This window comes from Spodoptera frugiperda, chromosome 3 (assembly GCF_023101765.2).
Source record: "Spodoptera frugiperda isolate SF20-4 chromosome 3, AGI-APGP_CSIRO_Sfru_2.0, whole genome shotgun sequence".
NCBI classification, from domain to species: domain Eukaryota; kingdom Metazoa; phylum Arthropoda; class Insecta; order Lepidoptera; family Noctuidae; genus Spodoptera; species Spodoptera frugiperda.
The window spans coordinates 10,914,476-10,935,204 of NC_064214.1; the positions used below are offsets into that span (position 1 = coordinate 10,914,476).

The window sequence follows — 20,729 nt, forward strand, 5'->3', positions numbered from 1 at the left end:
TTGTAGCCAGGTCAAAATCATAATTGATTTGATGAATAGGTAAAGTAATGTTTCATAGGTTAAATAATTTTAAGGCTTTATGTTTATACTTGTCTTGGTTGTAAATATTTTCAAGACTCCATTCAAAATAAAAAAAAATACAGTGTTCTTAATTTTTCAGTGTTGTAACACAAAAAGTAAAAAGACTACTTGTCTCTGTCTAAACGCCCTCTAGCGTCAGCAAACAGTATTTTTTATAATAAATTCCGCCATTACGTTCCGCCATTTTGCTTGGTCGCGGAGTGAACGTAAAATTTTGTTCTCATGTATTTTATCGTGGTTAACTATTAGTTAGTTTAGAATTAGTGTTTCAATAAACACTAATGGCTTGCTTAAATACACTTAAGTTAGAAATCAAAACTTTAGAACAAGTGTTTCCAAAAAACCATGAACGGTTTCAGATAATGTCAGCTAGTGTCGACGAACTGACCTGCAGATTCGTTGGCAAAAATGGAAAGAAATATGAAATACACGCCAATATTACTGTAAGTACCACCTTTACTTATTTTACCTATGTGGCATAAAAATTAATGTCCCGACTGCGGGGTGCATTTATTGATTACCTTTAGCTGGGACAAAGGGTCGTTGTTTATGAGGGCAGGGCTGTCAACAAAAGGTTTACGGAAGTGAATTTACATTTCCCTGTTGCAGCCACACGTTTCCCATATTTCAGTATCAAATATTTACAAAACATTGATGTTTTTTCGCCAAATCGATAGTCGCGCGTTAACGAGTTTGCGGGTCATATGTTTATTGAGCATACGGTGCCGTGTCGAATCGCTGTATCGATCATTTCGGGCGCAGAACGTCATTATCAAAGTGTTCGTGAATCATTACAGCTATTTTATAGAGAGAGTAACGTCTGTTTTGTTTGGTTAACGGTATACAGGCTCGTTTTGGGGACAAAGGCTCTTAGTCATCCACTGTACCTGTTTTTTGTCATGTAGACATTTTATTGGGACGATAGTGCTACGTTTTTGAGATGCAACAGTGCATGTCTGGAATGTGCTCAGTCCCTTACTTGGGCCATTCATTGATAAAACGTTATTATTATTTTAATGTACCTAATAAACATTACTTGTTTACTAGGATTTACATGTGTGGTATAAACATGAATTGTTTATAAACTGTACTGGCCACTATCAATGATATAACTCTAAACAATGATTACACACTGTTATCAATATTTGGTACATAGTAACCTATTGTTAGTGTTATGGTCATGCATTGTACTAATGTGAAGTGTAATTAAATATCATTTGATAACTTAATTGCATTTGTTCCATCTTATGTTCAATTTAAGTCTAAAATGAAGCATATTACAAGTTATATGAACACACAAACATAAAATGCATTGAAATTTAAATGATAAATTTTGAGCAGCAGCTATGAAATGGTGACCTAGATAATGCAGTGTGAACTACAAACTTCACACAGACTATAAAACAATGCATTTATGACTATTTTTGCTTTTCGCAAAATTATTGCCTTCCCAAGTAACTGTTCTTGCATTTTTTTCTTCGAATCAGTTACAATTGTAATGTTTAAAGTTAAATTTATTTCATTAATTTATATTCATCCTTGAATGTGTGCTGTGCTTGATTATTTATTCATGTTCTGTACAATACATCTATTTAAAACATAATTTATGAATTAAAATTGTAAATAAAAATACCAGAATATGCAATGCTGGGGGTTTGGTTGGGTGAAACCATTACTCTGTAAAAGTACTGCAGTATAAATTGCACACATACACATAACTTTATTATTTATTGTGTATATCATAACCAGTTACACTAAATGATAAATAAGTAACTTACATTAGTGTTTTTTATTACTATTTTCCTTGAATATTCATTGTTACACATTCTAATGCACTGATGCATCTTATTATAGCCTCTATACCTTAGAAAAAGAAGGTTTATTATGTTTCACTGCTGGCTAAATGCCTACAAATAATGCATGGCAAAGAAAGAGTGAAACTGTATCAAGTAGCTTTTATTGATTTTAAGTGAATGCCTCTGAATGTTGGATGTTAAGACCTAATTCAATGTTTTTATTTACTTTGTTAACCTTGTTACATTGAATTTTGATACATTTTCACAGAAATTATGTTCCTAATTTTAATTATAGTAAGCAAAGATTGATGGTTAGATTATTAAAACTGGGATGACCTCTTGTGGTATGCATATAGTTTACAGTATAGATTAGACATATTTCCAACCTGACCAACTTGTTGAAAATCATGTCAAAAAATCAATTTATTGTACAATACACCAAAATAAAAATAAAACTATGCATAGTTTGTTTTTATATAATTATATCCTTACAAATCTTCTGTATTCTAATATAAATGTTAATTTTTGGCTACTAGGAGACTTACCCCAACACTCCGCCTGTATGGTTCGCTGACAGCGAGGATCCCATAGTTACAAATGCTGTCCAGATCCTGACCAATACACAGGGCAGAGATAACCATGTCATAAATCAGGTAAGGAAATAAATGTATGTTACATAATATACTTATTTATGTGTATTTTTTATGTATAAGTGTATTATTTTTATGTTATTTTTAAATATTTTTCCTACACTAGGGTTTTCTTCTTTGTGTTTACTAACACATTATTTTATGTACACATTGATATCACCCAAACTCTACTACAAAGTTCTCTATTGCGTCTATCTGAATGCGGTAAACTCAAAAACAATTATTATTAAACAGTATGTGATTACACTGTTAGATCCTGAGAAATGCTTTACTTGTGATTTGCCAGAGTGTAGATCTATTCTAGACACAGTGTGTTTTCTTACTGACAGACCACAATTTAAGCTTATTTTTTTATTGAAGTTTGAGTGTCTGGGTAAAAGCGGCAAGCGGAAAGATAGTCAATAAAAAATATAATCATTTATTTTGTAATCTTCTTAAAATTAGCATAGATAAGAAAGGTAAGTGTAGATTGTAGTGTATCTGTAGATTAGTATAATATTATTTTATGAAATAAATCACAGAATCACTTTGTTTTTATCCAGAATTATTTTATTATTAATTGTTTACTATTTATTTTAAATAGTTACATGTTATTTAAATCTGTTCTAGATTTTTTGTAGAGTTTCATATAACTGTTATTTAAATACATGTGATGCCTTGTCGTTACAATGTGAGTCTTATCAATATGGTAATTAATAAGAAAATTAAATACATAGTTCTAAATGTTCTATAATACATTTCGATTGTGTGGAAAATTTAGAGGTTATTGCAATTGCAATTACTCACTTTGGTTTAATTTACAAGGTTCTGTGATTAGCATTGAATAGTCACTCTGCTTAATGTTTATTTAATGTTACTTCTAATAATGTTAGTTTACGGTTGGATATAAGAAACTAGCACAAAATTAAATCTTATACTATATTCTATAAAGTTGAAAAGTTTATTTATTTTAACACGCTAATCTTCGGTAATACTGGTCAGATTTGAAAAAAAAAATGGGTTAGGTAGTCCATTTATCGAGGAAGGTTATATTTATTATATGGGCTATAAAACGTCACGCTACAATCAATAGGAGCTGAGCAGAGCGGGCGAAACCGCGCAGAAGTAGCTAGTAATAGATATTCTGTCTACAAGATATTAAAATATAGGTAGGAATTTTAGGAATTGCTACAGAAATGACACACAGAGAACTTTATCACAATAACATTTTAGTAGGAGGCAAGCTTAATGTAAACTTCGGCCATACACGGTTTAAATACACAATATTATTTACGTCATAACGAAAAACTAAACTTGTGTTTACATGCCTAATGAGTCAGCTTAAACATCAATTTATGTTAAAATGTTTATTTATTTAAATCAAACTAACATAGACGTCTTTAGATACTATGTTTAGTATTGTGAGTGTTCTATTGTGGTGCATTTCCAAGTAAAAATATCAATCAATACTCTAAAAATAGCACTTGACTCGTTCAGTACAACTTGAAGGGCATAGAATTGAACTCAGACCTTTAAAGGATCAGTAATTGCAAGCTTTCTAACAAAATCAATAAGCATTATGAAATAAATGTCTGTAATTTGGAAGGTTCGATAGATACGATAGAGAACCTCACTGTAATTTGAAATGGATATCTAATTTCATATTCACAAACTCCATTAAATTTGTAAACAGTAGACAAAAACAAAAGATGATATCATAATCAAAGTGCTTTTATTATGATGTTTATCACTTTAATCTAATATTATATTATAATATTATAAATGCGAAAGTCTGTGAGTTTATGTGTTTGTGTGTATGTTTGTTACTCAATTACGTCAAAACTTCTGAAGGGATTGGGATGAAATTTGGAACAGGTGTAGCTTATGGTGTGGAATAACACATAGTGTATGTGATTTTATCTCATGGGATTGCGGACGAAGTCGCGCAGAAGCTAGTAACATCGATAAAAAATACCTTGTATCCTCCTTATATGCATATGTTTTAATAAAAGTTCATTATAACAATAATATTCTACTCGAGAAAAAAAAGAATAGCTGCAACATGGATACGGGTTCATTGAACTTCGCCGTCACAAAAATATCGTCCACCTACACAAACTGCAAATTGAAAGAGGTAGACTATTTTAAAATTTACAAACACGTGCGATGTTCTAAATAGTTAACCACGTGCCAAGTGTCAAACGTTTTAAAAAGGTAGGTAAATAGAAAAAGTATTTAACCAAAATGATCTTGGTTTTGGAATCAAGGACGAGGTCATGTGAACGAAGGTGTTTCGTTTAGGAAGTGATGCGGTTTTCTGTTTAAAAAGTAGTATTCTCGCAGTTTTTTTTTGTATTTGATATTCATCACGTTCTGATTCTAGAAGATTATTTCTATGTAGGTTAAGGTGAATGTGATTAGTGATGATTTTACTAATTAAACGTGTCCTCAATTTATTTTTGAACATTATGTTTTATATGGAATTGTCTAGATGGCCTCATATTAATTGATTTTAAATTGTTCTCTATTCTAAAAATCTTTGTCTAATAACTAGCCAAGTGAGTTCTTGTGCTCACTAGGTGGCGCCACCGAGACTAAGGTCACTAGCTGTCAAAGTTTACAGATCGATAATTTCATACGTCACGGCTTATTGCAGTGTGCAGTGTAGGCGGTGTGAGGAGGTCACGACTTTTTACTTCGAAGGGTTAGGTAAAAGGGTGCACATATTTAATGACACCCTGTAGTGTTATGAGTTATATGTATAAGGCGTTTAATAGGGGCGAGCTTATTGCACATGACTATACGAGTTGCAGTGACTACATACAATGTTGTAGTGAGCTTTATAAAATGGACTTTCTACAGTTCAAAATAAATAATAATGTTAAATTAACTATTCATTGCTAAACCACGGTTTACTCAAGTAAATTAATTGAGAAAAGCTCTACTAGTTTCAAGTCACAGAGGGACTCTTCATCGTGAGCATTGTGCGTTCGATAGTTTTCACCTTGATATAAGTGCCCGATAAACTTATGTGACAGATAGTTTATACAAATTACGTTCTTAATTATTTCTGTACATAGCGGCTATCCAGACTTCGTGAAACAAGTCCTAACTGCTTCGATGTCTCTAATCTCAAAAACTACATCTAGTGTCAATGCTGTTCGGAAATTTAACTCCGTGGCCAGTGATTATATTAGACTTTTTACTGGGCACGCTTGTAATCAATCTTGTAATAAATTTGGTTGACACAAAACTATGGAATAGGGCAAGAACTTACTATGCAGTTTATTCATATAAAGGAAATAATATAGTGAGTTATCATTTTATCATTATTTGCATTGACACTGACCTCTGTCAGACGGTTTTTTGTGACCTGGATTGGTCAATATCAACATTGGTGACTCATGAATTTAACATACCTATAACATATAACTAATACCTCATCTAGCTATTCTAAATATTGACGTGTAAAAGTGTTATTTTATGACCTATTTACAGAAATAAATATCATTTATCATTTAATAGTATTTTTGTGATGTGAGAAGATTTTAGAGACGGTTCAAAAATGCGTTTTAAGCTAGAGTGAATTTATAAATAAACTACATACTTACTGCCTTTTAAGAAAATAATTGTGCTAGCTTACTGCTAGTGGCTTCATTTGCGGTGCATATAGTGTATGTAATGTTTAAGCTCTTGGTACTCTTCATTGCGTCGGTTTGTCTGTATACTCAAATTTAAACTTTACTGAGCGGAATTTATGCAGTTTTTCAAATAATTATGTACCTACTATTGAAGAACATTAGAGTTTGTGTATAACTAATTACATAGGTGTACCTAGACAATAATGTTAAAAAAATATGAAAACTTCTCCTTTATTTCCAACTCTAGACTATTAAGCACAGACAAATAGGTAAATTATTTATGATTTTGTTCTTTCTAGGTTGGTATACTGTTGCGGGAACTATGCAAGCTACATGGAGTACCGGAGCCACCAGATTTGGATTCGCTCTCACTTCCAGTGCATCCTGCGCCGCAGCAGAGGTTTGTACCTTTTAAAACTCATTGTTATGTTATGTACCTGTATCAGTAAGAGTCTGACACTCCCACTCCTCGCCCAAGGCTGTAGAAGTCATTGGAGGATTTGCCTCGTCAAAAAAAAAAAAACAGTTATAGGCCAGATCCTTACTCTTGCTGTACATTTCAGTTACTTCAAAGCTCTGGTTGTTAATTTCATTATGGTAATTTGGCGGTCATGAGCTTTGTTAGATACAGCTAGTCGACAGAATAGATGCTGTATTGCGGCAGCAGTTACACCAACGTGATATTTGTTTTTACGCATAAATAGTATGAAACTCTCATTCCTAAGTCGAAGAAATTGGAAGATGTAAATCTTAATTATAATACTAAAGCGTTTACCTACTTCGCTTTTCATACTTAACAATACACGACTTAATGTACAGTTACACGGTTACACGTCAATAAATCAGTCCACGCCGACTGAAGACTTAACTGTAATCAATACTAGAATGCATGTCAATGGTAGTTGACAGTCTATACTTGATGTCAACTTGTCTACAAAGTGTACTCAGTCGTAGAATGACTATTCTCTCTTTGAACGTTCCCCCCTCTTTGCGTAAAAGTGCATATTATTTTAAAAGTAGGTTGCAGGTTGGTTTCAACCCTCTATTGAAAGCCTGAAGCCATTACTAAATGTAGGTTTACTAGGTTCTACGGTCTATGATACTTGGTAAAACCATTCAAAGAAGCATTAAATGTGTTTTATATTTTGACGGTGAAGTACCAATACCTCTTGTCATTTTTTCATTATAAATTAATCAAAATAGTAAGTTATGTATGAAAACCCAAGAATTAACATTTTTTTCAATTTGTGTAAAATTTGGATTTTTGTCAGTTAGGACGTATTCGTAATTCCCCGGTAATTAAACATGTTTATGTTAATTAAAAATGTTTATTGTCACCAATGTAAATAAACCAAAAGTTATTTAGCTTGACGTAGCACCTAAACTAGGCCTTAACGTGTCGTTCAAAGATTGTTGAAAACCAAAAATTCGTTAAATATCGCTTAAGGGTTTCTTAAAGTTTATGAAAGTTTGATGAAAACTGGTATAAATGTTACTATCTTTTCTAATACACAAAGAAAGCGATTATAAAATTAAACGAAAGTATTTAACACCAACACCAAAAGTAAAATATTGTCGATTAAGAAAATTGAGCAAGGCCGAGGCGCGATGCTTACTGGAATAATATGGCAATTAGTCATCTTGCGTGTCTTGCAAGATTGTAACTAATACGTGGCCTTATTGATTACGTTATGGCACGTAGCTAAACACTCCAACTCTTCCTGTTGCGTGTTTCCCTAACGATGAGACAATTTATAATCATTTAAACATTTCTACGTCATATACTTATCAAAATGACTGTTCTTTTACGAGGATTTAATACATATGCACTCTTACAGAGACTATAATAGACTTACGTCTGAAAACTTAAACGCTACTTAATTTTAAGTTGTACTTTAGTATTGTTCTCTCTCTGTTTTTTAAATTATTATTGCGATGAGTGGAATTATTCGTGGGAGCGTCTTAAAATTGAATGACATTTGAGTATTTGACCATCGTCTAGTTTATATATTTAAAATTTAAAAGGTATGGTAGGTATTCACTAATCTAGAACATAATACAACGACAACTTCAAAAGCTTTAAGTTGTGTAACCATTCTTAGGGATGTAATCAAGTATAATATAGGTTATCGACAGATTTAAAATCTAATCTATCGGTTTTTTTATTTCTTTATTGTTTTTGTTTTGAAACATTCCATTTCATAATATCTTCACATGCAGTTGGGTACATAGATCACCGACATCCTTTGTGTTGCCGTCCAAGATGCGTCGTAGCGTACATTGCCCCCATTAGGTACACAAAGCGTCAAAGATAGGTACTTAGATCGGTTTATAGTATTCTTTGTTTATTTATTGATAAAAGTTTAGAAAAAACAAATACACAAAGTAGGACTTTATAAAGCGTATTTTAATTAATTATTATGTTATCGGCTTACTCACGTAACTGTTTGACGAGGAACTCGACTAGTTTCAAGCCTTGCTAGAGGCTCATATTCATGAGCAGCATTGTCGCACACGACGCGGCGATTGTTGCGCTGCTACTGATATTGACTGCATATTTTAATTACTGGAGTTAGACAATGAATATCCAATGTTCCATTGTGTTTCTAGAGTTCCCAGCGTGACGTCGAACGGCGCCGAGTCGGGCACAGAAGAGGACGAGGAGATGGCAGCCGAGGAGGACGAGTCCGAGGGGGAGGACGACTTGCCACTAGAAATGGTCGATGATGCTGGACGCAGCAACAAAGTACGTAGAAATAAACAAATCTGTCTATGTTTCTCCTTCTCCTAAATCCTTAAATCTCCACTCCCTTAACGGCCGTAACCAAATCTGTCTATGTTTCTCCTTCTCCTAATCCTTAAATCTCCACTCCCTAAACGGCTGGCAACACACTTGTAACTCCTTTTGTATTTCGAGTAGTCATGGGTAGCGCCGACTGATTATCACCGGGTGATCCATCGGCTTATTTGCTGCCTTATGCCATAAAAAACGTTTAATTCAGTAGAAGTCAGAAGTTCATGCTTTTTATTAATAATTTAAATAGTTCTGGAAAACTTGATGAGCTTAATGTCTCGTTCATTCGTAGTTTGATGACAATCATAATAATTGTGATTACTTTGATCTATCTATTTGACTGATTCAGGGAAATATAGTGTGTTTTAAATATAACTGCACTCCTATGTCAGTAATACTGAAAGAAACATACTGACTCAGTATGTTTCACTAGCATAATAAATACAATGTACGTAACCGTACCAAGTTCAAAAAACTCAGCTGTTTTATCGGCGAGTTATGTGAATTTCACTTGAATATGTTAATTTTCTGTTCTTTATTTACCTGTTACGTTATTTATGGTACTGTTTCAATGTCGATTTTATGCTATAAGTATACGAACATAGATTGTTATTTACCCGACTGCGTTTTAATAATGATCCTAATGAGAATACTTTCGGTTGAAGTCTTTGTCCACTCATTAGGATCATTATTAAAACGCAGTCGGGTAAAAATAACAATCTATGGTCGACGAGTACAGAGTTCTTGAATATTGTATAAAATAACTAATAAAAGTCGTTGATTGGCGGTTTCAAGCGGAACATTTCATTTTGCGATGTCATACATCGACAAGAAACTATTTTTAAAGGTTTAACCTTATTAGCTCATAGATAGCGCTACGTGTATCAGATTATCGATATCTTATTATCGATAGTTTCAATGTAGCATCCCCTCTCTAGTCGAAAATAAAACATAGGTGCGCTTCGAGGAAATAAAAATTAATATTTTTAATAGTTCCTTGAAGCGCAACTAACGGGTGCGCTTCGAGGAATAAAATAGGTGCGCTTGGAGAGGTGCGCTTCAAAACAGTTGCGCTTCGAGGAATACCTCGTATAAAATGTCCATTATAAAGTGCAAGATTTTGCGTATATTTGTGTTTTACCTTTTCCTCTTATATTATTCTAAATTTTCTTAGCCCTTTTCGATAAAATATTTCATTTAGTAATTTCCACTTTAGTTGATACGACAAATAAGACAACTTTCAGTGTTTATTAATAAAAATAAAATGTATTTGGGGACCATAATATACCTAGTGAACAGCAACATCTAAAACACCACTTTAATGCAAAAATTCTTATACTTAGCTCATTTCTAATTCCAGGATGATATGGAAACAGAGCATTTAGCGACACTGGAGCGGCTGCGGCAGAACCAGCGAGCAGATTACTTGTCAGGCAGTGTGTCTGGCAGTCTACAGGCTACCGACAGACTCATGAAGGAACTGCGGGACATATACCGCTCCTGCTCGTTCAAGAACAATATGTACTCTATTGGTATGTATCTTAAACTCTCATCTGCCAGTATATAAGACATAATAGAAAACACATTGTCTTGTCGTAGTTAAGTCAGTTTTTTGCTCTATATACTCTTTTGAAATTAATGGTGCTTGTTTACTATCAAGGACCGCAAATGTTTTGTAAATTTTCAATTATAAGTCTAGGAATTTAGGGGTTTAACTTTATAAGAAAATGTCAACGATATAATATGTTTATATACTATGGGACTTCCATTTGATGATAATGTTTTCTGTTTATTTACGTCTGTATTTAACAAGATATTAAAGATCAGCCATAAGCCCAGTCTCAACAACGTAACTGGCGTGAAACTCATACATTTTTACATTCAACTTACAGTCAGTTGCAGGAACGATCATTAAATTTTTAAAGTGACTTTAAATATTAATGAAGCTTTAAAGTGTTGCACACAGAAGTATTTGTATCTCATTTTAATGCCGGATTAACTTTAATTAAAGAAACGTCAAATCGGGACTTTAGCCTATTTTTTACGTTGCACAAAACGTCATTAGCGCTAAAGGAGCATTAAATTGACAGTTTGGGGTTATAATTTTTAATGCCTAGTCAAACATCCATTAAACTTGTTATTAAACTCTGAATTCTTTTGTAAATAGTGCTAGTAATATTTTTTTACTTTATAACAGTATTATTTATAATGTCCCTTTCAAGCCTATCATCTTTATTCGCTCCTTCCACGACGACGTCGTGTACCAGATAGGATAAATTTATTTGAAAAACATGACGGAGAAGAGTTTCGTGTGAGATACAGGATTTCTACAGCTTTACGCATTTGCGAGATACTCAATTTGATTATTATTATTGACTATTGATGGCCTCACATAGTTATTGATACTAGTGGTCGCCTAGTGGTCAAAATTCGACCATATACGATTTAATTTACAATACCACTTAACATACGTTCAAGGATAATTTTTATTTAACGAATTGCTATTCGTTTTGTAAAATTCAAATTAATATATTCCGGCGCATTATGAATAACCAACCTCTTCATTATATTAACCTCCTTCAATGAGAAACCTCTTTTCATTTCTTCTTCTTTTAATATCATCGCAATGTCTGTCAATTTGACGTTTTGTCAAATACGATAGGGGAAGGTGGGGGAATTAGGAACACTTAACTTAAAAGGCAAAAAAAAGTATTTTCTCTTAAAAAAGGAATCAACTTTTATTAAAACTTAAAAACATTATTTATCTGTCTGCTTATAACGGAAAAAAATATTTTTTCATTTCATGACACATATCACACACGTAACTTTTGCTGGTCTCTCTGGAAGTGCATTGCACATGTGCCCAAAGCTTTATCGTGGTCATGTGAATCTGATATTTGAACTGGTGGTGTCTGGTTCAGTCTGGCTGCATCAACGTCTCGCCTCATCTAAAAAAAAAATGTATTGTAATAAAAATATAAAAACAAATTGTAAATATGAACGTTCCCAATTACCCGCCACTCACCGTTCCTAATTACCGGCAGTCGATAATTTGAATAAAAATGGTCGCGACCTTCGATAGCATTATAAGTGAATCCTATAACACGTAAAATTTTAAAACGGATTATCCATGAAATAAACTTACGAAATATGGTGTCATTGTACTCAAAAATATGACATTTGCATCTAATGTATGAAAACACAAAATTTATAACAAAAATGCAATAAAAACATTTTGACTCACCGTGTCAAGATGCGTGCATCCTCCAGTTCCCACTGTCGCTTGCGCACTTAGGGGCGGGGGAAGCATACCTCGAATAGCCGCGAGACGGGATACGGGGAGGGGAAGTGGAACTTATCAACGTGTTCCCAATTACCCGCCGTTCTCAATTACCCTACCTTCCCCTACTATGCATGGTAGTGTGTGTAATGTTTTATTTATTGATTTATTTATTTATTGATTATGAATGTACTTTATAAGCATTATTTATGAAAAATATTAGCGTTCTGCACTTCTCCTACACATAAACTATAAGTGTACCAAATTTTATGCTCCTACGTCCGCGCAATTTTCGTCATATAGATGTTTGTGATTCTTCGCTACTGGATCTACCTTAGATCAGCTTCCTGCCAAACATAGGCCTTCCTTAGGTATTTCCATATCATGCTCGGGGAATAGGTGTATTAATAGATGTATATACCTTGTTCTTTATAGAGACTGGGTAAATGCTAAAGAAGTGTTAACTATTAAGTAGTTATTTTTAAGAATAAATAAAACGACTTATCTTGTTTTAAATTAATTTATTTTATTATATATTTATTTTACTAAAATACCAAGCCACCTGGGGGTAATTCGTACTTCCTCTGTGGGTGCAATATTATACCATTCTTTGGTTAATTCTTTGCTTAAAAAGTTAGTAAAAGGGCGATGCATACTGCCTGAACCAGCCTGTGTTGCATCAGATACCATGGTTAATGAATAATACTGAAAATTCTTTCTACAAAAGGAAAACTCGAGACGAGTCCAATTCTCAATTAATCACAACAATAACAAACACCTAGAAGCTACATTAAATCTTCTCTCTTACAAACGGTGTTACGATACCAATGAAAGATAATTCAACACCACATTAAAGCAATTGATAATATTTTTATCGTAAAAAATTAGGATTTTTCCTAAATACAGAGATGACAGAAACGCTCATGATGACATTATTGACAACTAGGGCTGGTCAATGGTCATCTAGGATTTTATTCCCGCGAACCAAAAAGGTTGATACCTATTTTAAATCGGAACACATTAATTGAATCGGTTCAGGGAATTAGAAGAAAATTAGATATTTATACGTATTCCACTATTAAGACACTTCAAAATACATTTAATAGTAGCTAATTAAAATAACACATATACCTAATCTATTAAATATAGAGATATTTAATAAAATACAAAATATAGATATAGGTATTACGTAAAAAATGTGATTAGCTCTGGAAAAACTCATAACTAAGTCTTAGTTTACAAGTAACTAAGTAGTAACAAATGGTATTGTATTGATTTTTATAGTGTCTTTTAACTACATGAAATAAATCGAGTCACGATCGATAAATCGTCATTTTAAAAAATCGGTTTCTTTCGAAGCGGGATTCGCATCCTTCCATCCTTAATGACAATTTACATTCAATCAGTTCCACAGAGTATACAAATACTACGTAATCAGTTCATTCAAAATATGTGTTTTAACTTGCAACACTTTTTAATGTCTTCTTTAGTTAAAGTCCTATTAAAGGGACCCGCAACAGTTTTGTGCAACGTCTTTAAATTTAATGGAATATTAGCGATAATGACGGATTAACTAATGTCGATTTTAAAGACAGTTTTCTGCAACTGACTGTTAGTCTCCTAAAACGAGTTAGCATAACATGATCATAGTGCACACAATTTGCACTGTCAAAGTGTCAAACTAAGCTGACAAACGGTCCATAAAATAGTTCAATTGAGTTCACTCCGACCTCGCGACCTTCATACAATTATAGGCTATTGACGTTGCATCCCATTGTGCTTTAATAAAATGTCTACCAGGTTATTTACATGTTTGTATTTATATTATTATGTAGACTATTCTGTCCTATTTTTTCTGAAGAGGTAGTAGTAATAATGCGTTTATTTTTCTACTGTTTTTATTGAGCGGTCGGTCTGCACCATTAGTACTGATTGGCCAGCTCCAATAAACTAACTAATCATAGCGCTGTAGGCATTCTCACTCTTTTTCAAAAGTATCAGGCAAAGCGTAGCAGCGCAGGGCGAGAGTATAATTAGAGAAATGTAACAGAGAAAGATATCGATTATTTCTCTTTATTTTACGAATGTGGCAGCCCGAAAGGGTCGGCAGAGGTGCACATTGCGGCATGTAATGCTACTGTACAATGTACACCTACTTTTCACAATTTCTGGGTATAATTTTTACTTTGTTACATTGCATACTTCACATAGTAGATATTTTATTCCATTGACCGCATTAATCAGTATGGTAACCAAACCCCTTTGACGCATCGTCGCTCATGCAACCGCATTAGTACCGCGCACCATCCTATAATTTTAATGTGCAATCTACCACATCGTGCCTGGATGGTACATTAGACGAAAATTGATGCAAAAAGCTCCCGCTATTATGCATTAATCTTAGTCTTTACAATAACCGGTGTAGATATAGAGTTAAGAAAAATATCTTATTTGCACAGTTACTAAGGTTATGCCAACAATGTTGCGATAGGTTACAATTTTCGGAAGCTGACTTCATTTTGACTCTTATCAATAACTCCAAAACTATTTAGTAGTAAATATTATGTTTTCGAAACACTGGTCACTACAATCTGTAGTTTCACTGCCTAATCCACATTAACAATGTACTTATTTATTCTTTTTTCTATTACAGAGCTAGTAAATGATTCCTTGTACGAGTGGAACATCAGGCTGCGCTCGGTGGACCCCGATAGTCCACTCCACAATGATCTGCTTGTGTTGAAAGAGAAAGAGGGCAAGGACTCAATACTGCTCAATATCATGTTCAAAGAAACATACCCATTCGAGCCGCCTTTTGTGAGGGTTGTCTATCCAATAATATCAGGTAAATAAGGAACTTATTTTCACTTCAGAAATCAATTAAGTCACTAACAAAATGCATGGGGAGATTCATAAACAAACATTCATCATCTTTGTGAATAATTTCTAACCGCCATACTCAGTCATTTAATGGTTACTTAATCTAGTCCTTAACAATTGTTTTCGTTACTAAGGAATAGTTTAAGTAATCATTATATGTGTCTGAGTGCAGCAGTAATATTTTTTTCGTTGAGTTTCTACATGGATCATCTAATATAGATTATGGCCAAGTTACAGCCCAGCGGTTGGGGCCCGTGTTCATCCGTCTGCTTGCCGGTGATGCATCCTTTTGGTTACGGCGAGCACATTGTTATTGGGTACATTGGTGGTAACTCTAACATTATAGAGAAGTTCACATCACTGGTTAGGGATAATGGATCATATTCATATAACAATGAGTTTGGGATAGGGGTTGGATAACGTGAAAATCATGTTTTGTCGTGTGTGGATTCACTGAAACTGCGATCTCCAATTCGTTTCCTAAGTGTTGAAATTATGGCAAAGTTGCTATCTCTTTTTGTAGCAGAGGCCTATTGAGGCTGTTCATGATTCAACTTCTTACTGAATCCTTTTTATCGAATTTGCAGGAGGCTACGTACTGGTTGGTGGAGCAATATGCATGGAGCTCCTCACCAAACAAGGCTGGTCTTCGGCTTATACAGTAGAAGCCGTGATAATGCAGATAGCTGCTACCCTCGTGAAAGGCAAGGCGCGAATTCAGTTCGGTGCCACCAAAGTCGTGTCGCAGTCTCAGTACAGTTTGGCGCGCGCACAACAGAGCTTCAAGTGCCTCGTGCAGATACACGAGAAGAATGGTGAGATTGTGTATTTTCTGCTGTATTTAAATGTGGTTTAAGATTGAAAATGTTTATTGTCTGTTTGCTTGTATAAATTAGACTCATAGGAGTGTTTTTCATGATGTGCATTGGATGAAATGTTTAAAAACATGTTTAATTTTTTCATCATGGGAAAAGCATTAGTAAATACCAAGTGTGATTGGACTATAGGATGTGTCCTATAGATTTTTGTAAACATTTAACCGAAGACAAAAAAAGTAATTATTAGATTGATATAAAAAACAATTCATACATTTAGCTGACATTTCAAGTGTGTTCAGGTAACTAACATATATTTTTCTCGTGTCATTTCCAGGATGGTTCACACCACCGAAGGAGGACGGCTAATGCAAGCCACCTCCCTGCCGTTACATTTAAGACTAAACGTGCAACATTGACAGTAACGCCCAAACAACAAACAACCACTCCAAATTTGATAAGTGACTATGAGTTTGCGTGAAACTTTGCATTATGATTCCATTATGATGTTCGTTTATTATTGAGACGCAATTATGTATGTGTTAAGTATGACTGAGGAACTTCGACGATATCGCGAGTATTGTACGTGTATGTAATCGTTAAGTGCTACTGTTCTCACAGTGCGGGCGTTCGCGAGAGACTATACAAGACTTATAGGAAATGTTTAACTGTGTAACGTTTTTGTAATCATTAATTTTCTCAGAAAAGTTATCCATATGGTAGCCTTAGACGTTACTGGAGTGTAAAGTTGAAAAATTCTTTGCATTTCTTTTTAGTTATTGAAATAAAAAACCTGTGATTCTTATACTGTATTTTGTTTTTGGAAACCCTGCTTTGAACCTTGTAATATAAATAGCTGGATTTATTTAATATTATTAATTATTAATGATACAAAATATACATTTTATCTTATGACGAGTTTTGCTGTTTTGATTTTTCAAAATCTCAGTAAAAATTTCCTTTAACCTTAAACATACTTTAGTATTAAATCTTAGATTTCTGATGAAACTTAGTATTTGCCATTAAAGCCTTCAGTCCGTCGGAATGTTCTTTGCCTCCAGGAATGTTAATCCTTACACAATAATCCTGTTTGTTCATATTATTGTACCATTGGGTTAATTTGGGGAATCTGGAAAGTAAAGAGACATGATTAATTCAATTTTACATTTACGGATAAATACGTATCTCCAAAAAAGAGGGGAAAACTTAAAACTTAATAAAATAGCTCTATTTACTATTAACTGTTGGCCTAATAAAGTAATGTCCCAATTTTTCTCATAAATAAGATCGAAAATAACAAACCTCTTTGCATCAATCGCAACTAATCCAACCAGTGTTGCCATTGTAGACGCTATGCTTATATCCGCAATGGTAATAACTTCGTCGGCCATATACAAATTCTCCGATAAATAGCCCTCAAGCATTTCGTATGCGTCGGAAATGTTCCTAATCATGCCTTTTGACATCTCTGTTAGACGTCCCATGTATGTTGGTGCCTTAAATTGTAAGTAAGTAGTTTCAATTCCTAGAACTTGAGTCAGTACAAGAAATATAGTAAATGAATACATAGGTAATTTTTGGTGGACCTTTATGTCACAATGCAATGTGTGCATTGTAGTAAAAAGGAGAAAATCGGTTTAAACTTATTTCAGTCTTGATAAGGGATTGTTAGCTAGCAGCATAATACAATCAACGCGGCGAACGTCGCAACTTCATGACTATGGGCCCCAAGAGTGGCTTGAAACTATTTGAGTTACCTCGTTACAATTATGTGAGTAAGCCGTAAAACATGAGCTTAGTTCTTTTATTTTGATTTACCAAATATTAATTATAATTAGTGTTTAAAAACATTAAATACCATCACAGCTCTCAGTCTTTGGAACAGGATCCCACAATCGAAGAACAACCTTTGATGAACAGTGGCGCGCTTTCTGGTGTCAGTCGGGTATAACTTGGAATGTTCTGGTTTACCGTATTTTTCTATTAAATAAATCATTATAGCGTGGCTGGAACAATAAGTTCTGTATCAATAATCATCGAGTACTTGCCTACTAGGAAACCTTTTTTTGAAATCATCCAACGGATTCTCCCGTGTTGCGTGAGGCGGGAGGGAGAGTCAGACTCTTACTGACTAAAAACCACCCCGTTCTTTCTGCTTTGAGCCGGAGCCCAGGTAACCTGTTACGTTGTCCGCAGCTCTGGACTACTCGGATACCTAACTCGGTATTTTGTCATTAGCATAATAATTGACAACGAAAAATGGATTTTATTGTAACTTTAGTAAGACATACTAAATTAATGTTATCGGCTTACTCACGTAATGTTTTGACGAGGAACTCGACTAGTTTCAAGCCATACTAGAGGCTCATATTCATGAGCAGCATTCCGCGACACGACGCGGCGATTGTCGCGTTACTACTGAGTCAGTAGCAGCGCGACGCCTCTAGCATGACTTGAAACTAGTCGAGTCTCTCGTCATACCAATGTTAAAAATGGATTGATACAAAAAATAACTCCACCAATGAAAGAAAAGCTACTGGAGATAGTAATGTTAATCATATTTTTTACCTGTCAGCCAACCAGAAGTCGCCTTCGTCTAACCATGGGATAGTCCTCATTGGATTTTTCTGAAAATCATTTAAAAACTAAGCATTGTACCTATAGCAAAGTTTGTTTAAGATTGCGGGAAAACTTTCACGAACGTGTGTTTAAAGGTTACGGTAAGTTTTAATTATTTATTCACATGAACTATTTATAGGTATAATACCAAGGAAAGTTTGTTGAAATTTAAACGAAACAGAAAACTTGTTCTCTGTAACAACTGCTGGTGAAGTCACGCAGTTTATTAAGTTATTTCTTGATCTCAGGCACTTAGCACTTAGGGTCTAGACCCTAAGTGCTAAGTAGGGCACAGAATACTCTAGGGTATATTTTTTTGAGGGGGAAAATCTATTGCCTTCTCCCGCCTAGGGTGAGGCAAGAAGGAGTGTCAAACTCTTGCTGACTAAAATCCACCCTGCTCCTACGCCTACTTTTCGAGCCGGAGCCCCGGTAACCCGTTAGGCAGTCAGCTCTGGATCTGCCCCTACTGGGCCCCATTTATCGTGGTCTGATAGCTCTTTGAAGGTCTAGGATTTGCTTAAGGTCATTAAAAGTAATAAGTAGGCTAATTTGTATGATATAAAAATGGAGTAACCAAGTACCTTAACGAATTCTGGAGCGTCTTGTTCTCGTAATACTGGATTCAAATTCCTCTGTTCGACGTTTATCCCTAAAATATCTATAACCATCATCACTGCTCTCGCTGGTGGACTGGCGTCTGCTTTGTAGAGGATTGGCGGCATTTTGTCTGAATATAGGAAAAAAGTACCAAGTATTAGTATACAAGTATGTTTGAATATCTTTATAGGTAGTCATTGACATCATAAAGTCTGAAGTATGGTTTGATTGATTGAAAACATCAACCCAGTCTTCCCAATTATAGACACCAACTCTTGCCTAAGGAATTAACTATAGAGGATGAACCTAGTCTCTATACACAGGGTACCTTAAGTTGTACTTTACTCTCCATACCATATGTTGAATTAAAATTCCTTTTTTTTGAGGGGCAAAAAGTATCAAGTTACTTACTTCTCCCGCTTTGGGTGACGCGAGAGGGAGTGACAGACTCTATACTAAAAACCACCCCATTCCTTTTCCTGCTTTGAACCGGAGCCTCGGTAACCTTTTACTTTGTCCGCAGCTCAACTATAAAGATGTCTAAATACTTATAAACTATGCATTAACGGCGCGTTTACTTAACAAAAAACATTCTGACCTTTGTACATCTTCCTATCTATTTACTGCACGAAGAATAATTGTATTTTTATCTACGCACAGTAAATATATTAAGATAAAAATAAGTATTGATAAGTTTTCCATAGGTCAATTTAAAACATAAGAAATAATTTCGAACATCTCTACCTCTTAAATATTTAGATACATAACCTAGAAATCAAGTCCTAAACTTGGGTTTTAAGAAAAATAAAAGGAGACTGAATGATAAACAGGTTTCCACAAACCTGATTTAAAAAAATGTTTATTTGTTTTTACTCTGTAGGCCACTAATACTTAAAATAAGAAGTTATAGAATGAAATCTTTAAACTCACCTATTCTTTCTCTTAAAAAACGTAGAATAGTTAAATTAAAAGTCGACAAGAATGTTAAAGATATTTAATTCACAAAATTACACTTCACTTTAGCACTATCAGTTATTGTTTGCATAAAATCTTTGAGGGAGATCCTTGTAATTTTGTTTATCTGTTTTACAACAGCTGATAACTTAATAGTTTCGGTTATGTCCAACAGATGGCAGCACATGTCACTATAAATATTTTCAATGGGACTTGGCGGGAACTTAGACATAATTTGATGATGATTTGAATGATGATCAAGTTTAAAACTTTGCAGAAAGGAAAATAAGTTATTAATTCTTTATTAACTACCTAATTATCTGTTGTTTAGGTAACGAAGTATTCTCATGTTATCGAACTTGGAAATGTTTATTCGCAATTCTGTATTGTTTATTCTTACGTTATCTGTGAATAACCTTTGAACTAATATTTGTTTGTGGATTGTGAAGACTACAGTAGTTGAAACCAGTTATGTCATCAACTTCATATAGATAATATTTTTTACAAGAGATAATCTTCATAATTACCTAATACCTTTTTTTTGTTTTTCAAAAAGGCCTCACAGAAAACCGACGTGAAACAACGCTTGCGTTGTGTAAGTGAGGTTACCGGAGGCCCAATTACCCCCTCAACAATCTTC

At 34.1% G+C, this 20,729-nt stretch overlaps 2 protein-coding genes across 3 annotated transcripts; one reads left to right on the top strand and one right to left on the bottom strand.

Annotated features, from left to right (window-relative positions):
* The first annotated feature begins 229 nt into the window (after positions 1-229).
* LOC118274076 (ubiquitin-conjugating enzyme E2 Q2) lies at positions 230-16,721 on the top strand. The gene is made up of 8 exons (XM_035591432.2): positions 230-524; positions 2,414-2,530; positions 6,447-6,547; positions 8,758-8,893; positions 10,302-10,473; positions 14,875-15,066; positions 15,689-15,916; positions 16,254-16,721. The coding sequence occupies exons 1-8, from the start codon at positions 363-365 to the stop codon at positions 16,283-16,285; spliced, it is 1,140 nt and encodes a 379-aa protein (XP_035447325.1). The 5' UTR covers positions 230-362; the 3' UTR covers positions 16,286-16,721.
* On the bottom strand, positions 16,713-20,234 carry LOC118274077 (glutathione S-transferase 1-like). 2 transcript variants are annotated; one of them, XM_035591434.2, is made up of 6 exons: positions 20,066-20,234; positions 19,120-19,265; positions 18,485-18,543; positions 17,775-17,922; positions 17,219-17,412; positions 16,713-17,045 (listed from the first exon to the last, which is right to left on the bottom strand). In XM_035591434.2, the coding sequence occupies exons 2-6, from the start codon at positions 19,258-19,260 to the stop codon at positions 16,901-16,903; spliced, it is 687 nt and encodes a 228-aa protein (XP_035447327.2). In that variant the 5' UTR covers positions 19,261-19,265; positions 20,066-20,234; the 3' UTR covers positions 16,713-16,900. The 2 variants fall into 2 exon arrangements, with proteins under 2 accessions (XP_035447327.2, XP_035447326.2); XM_035591433.2 differs by lacking the exon at positions 20,066-20,234 and adding an exon at positions 19,734-19,758.
* Positions 20,235-20,729: the final 495 nt, after the last annotated feature.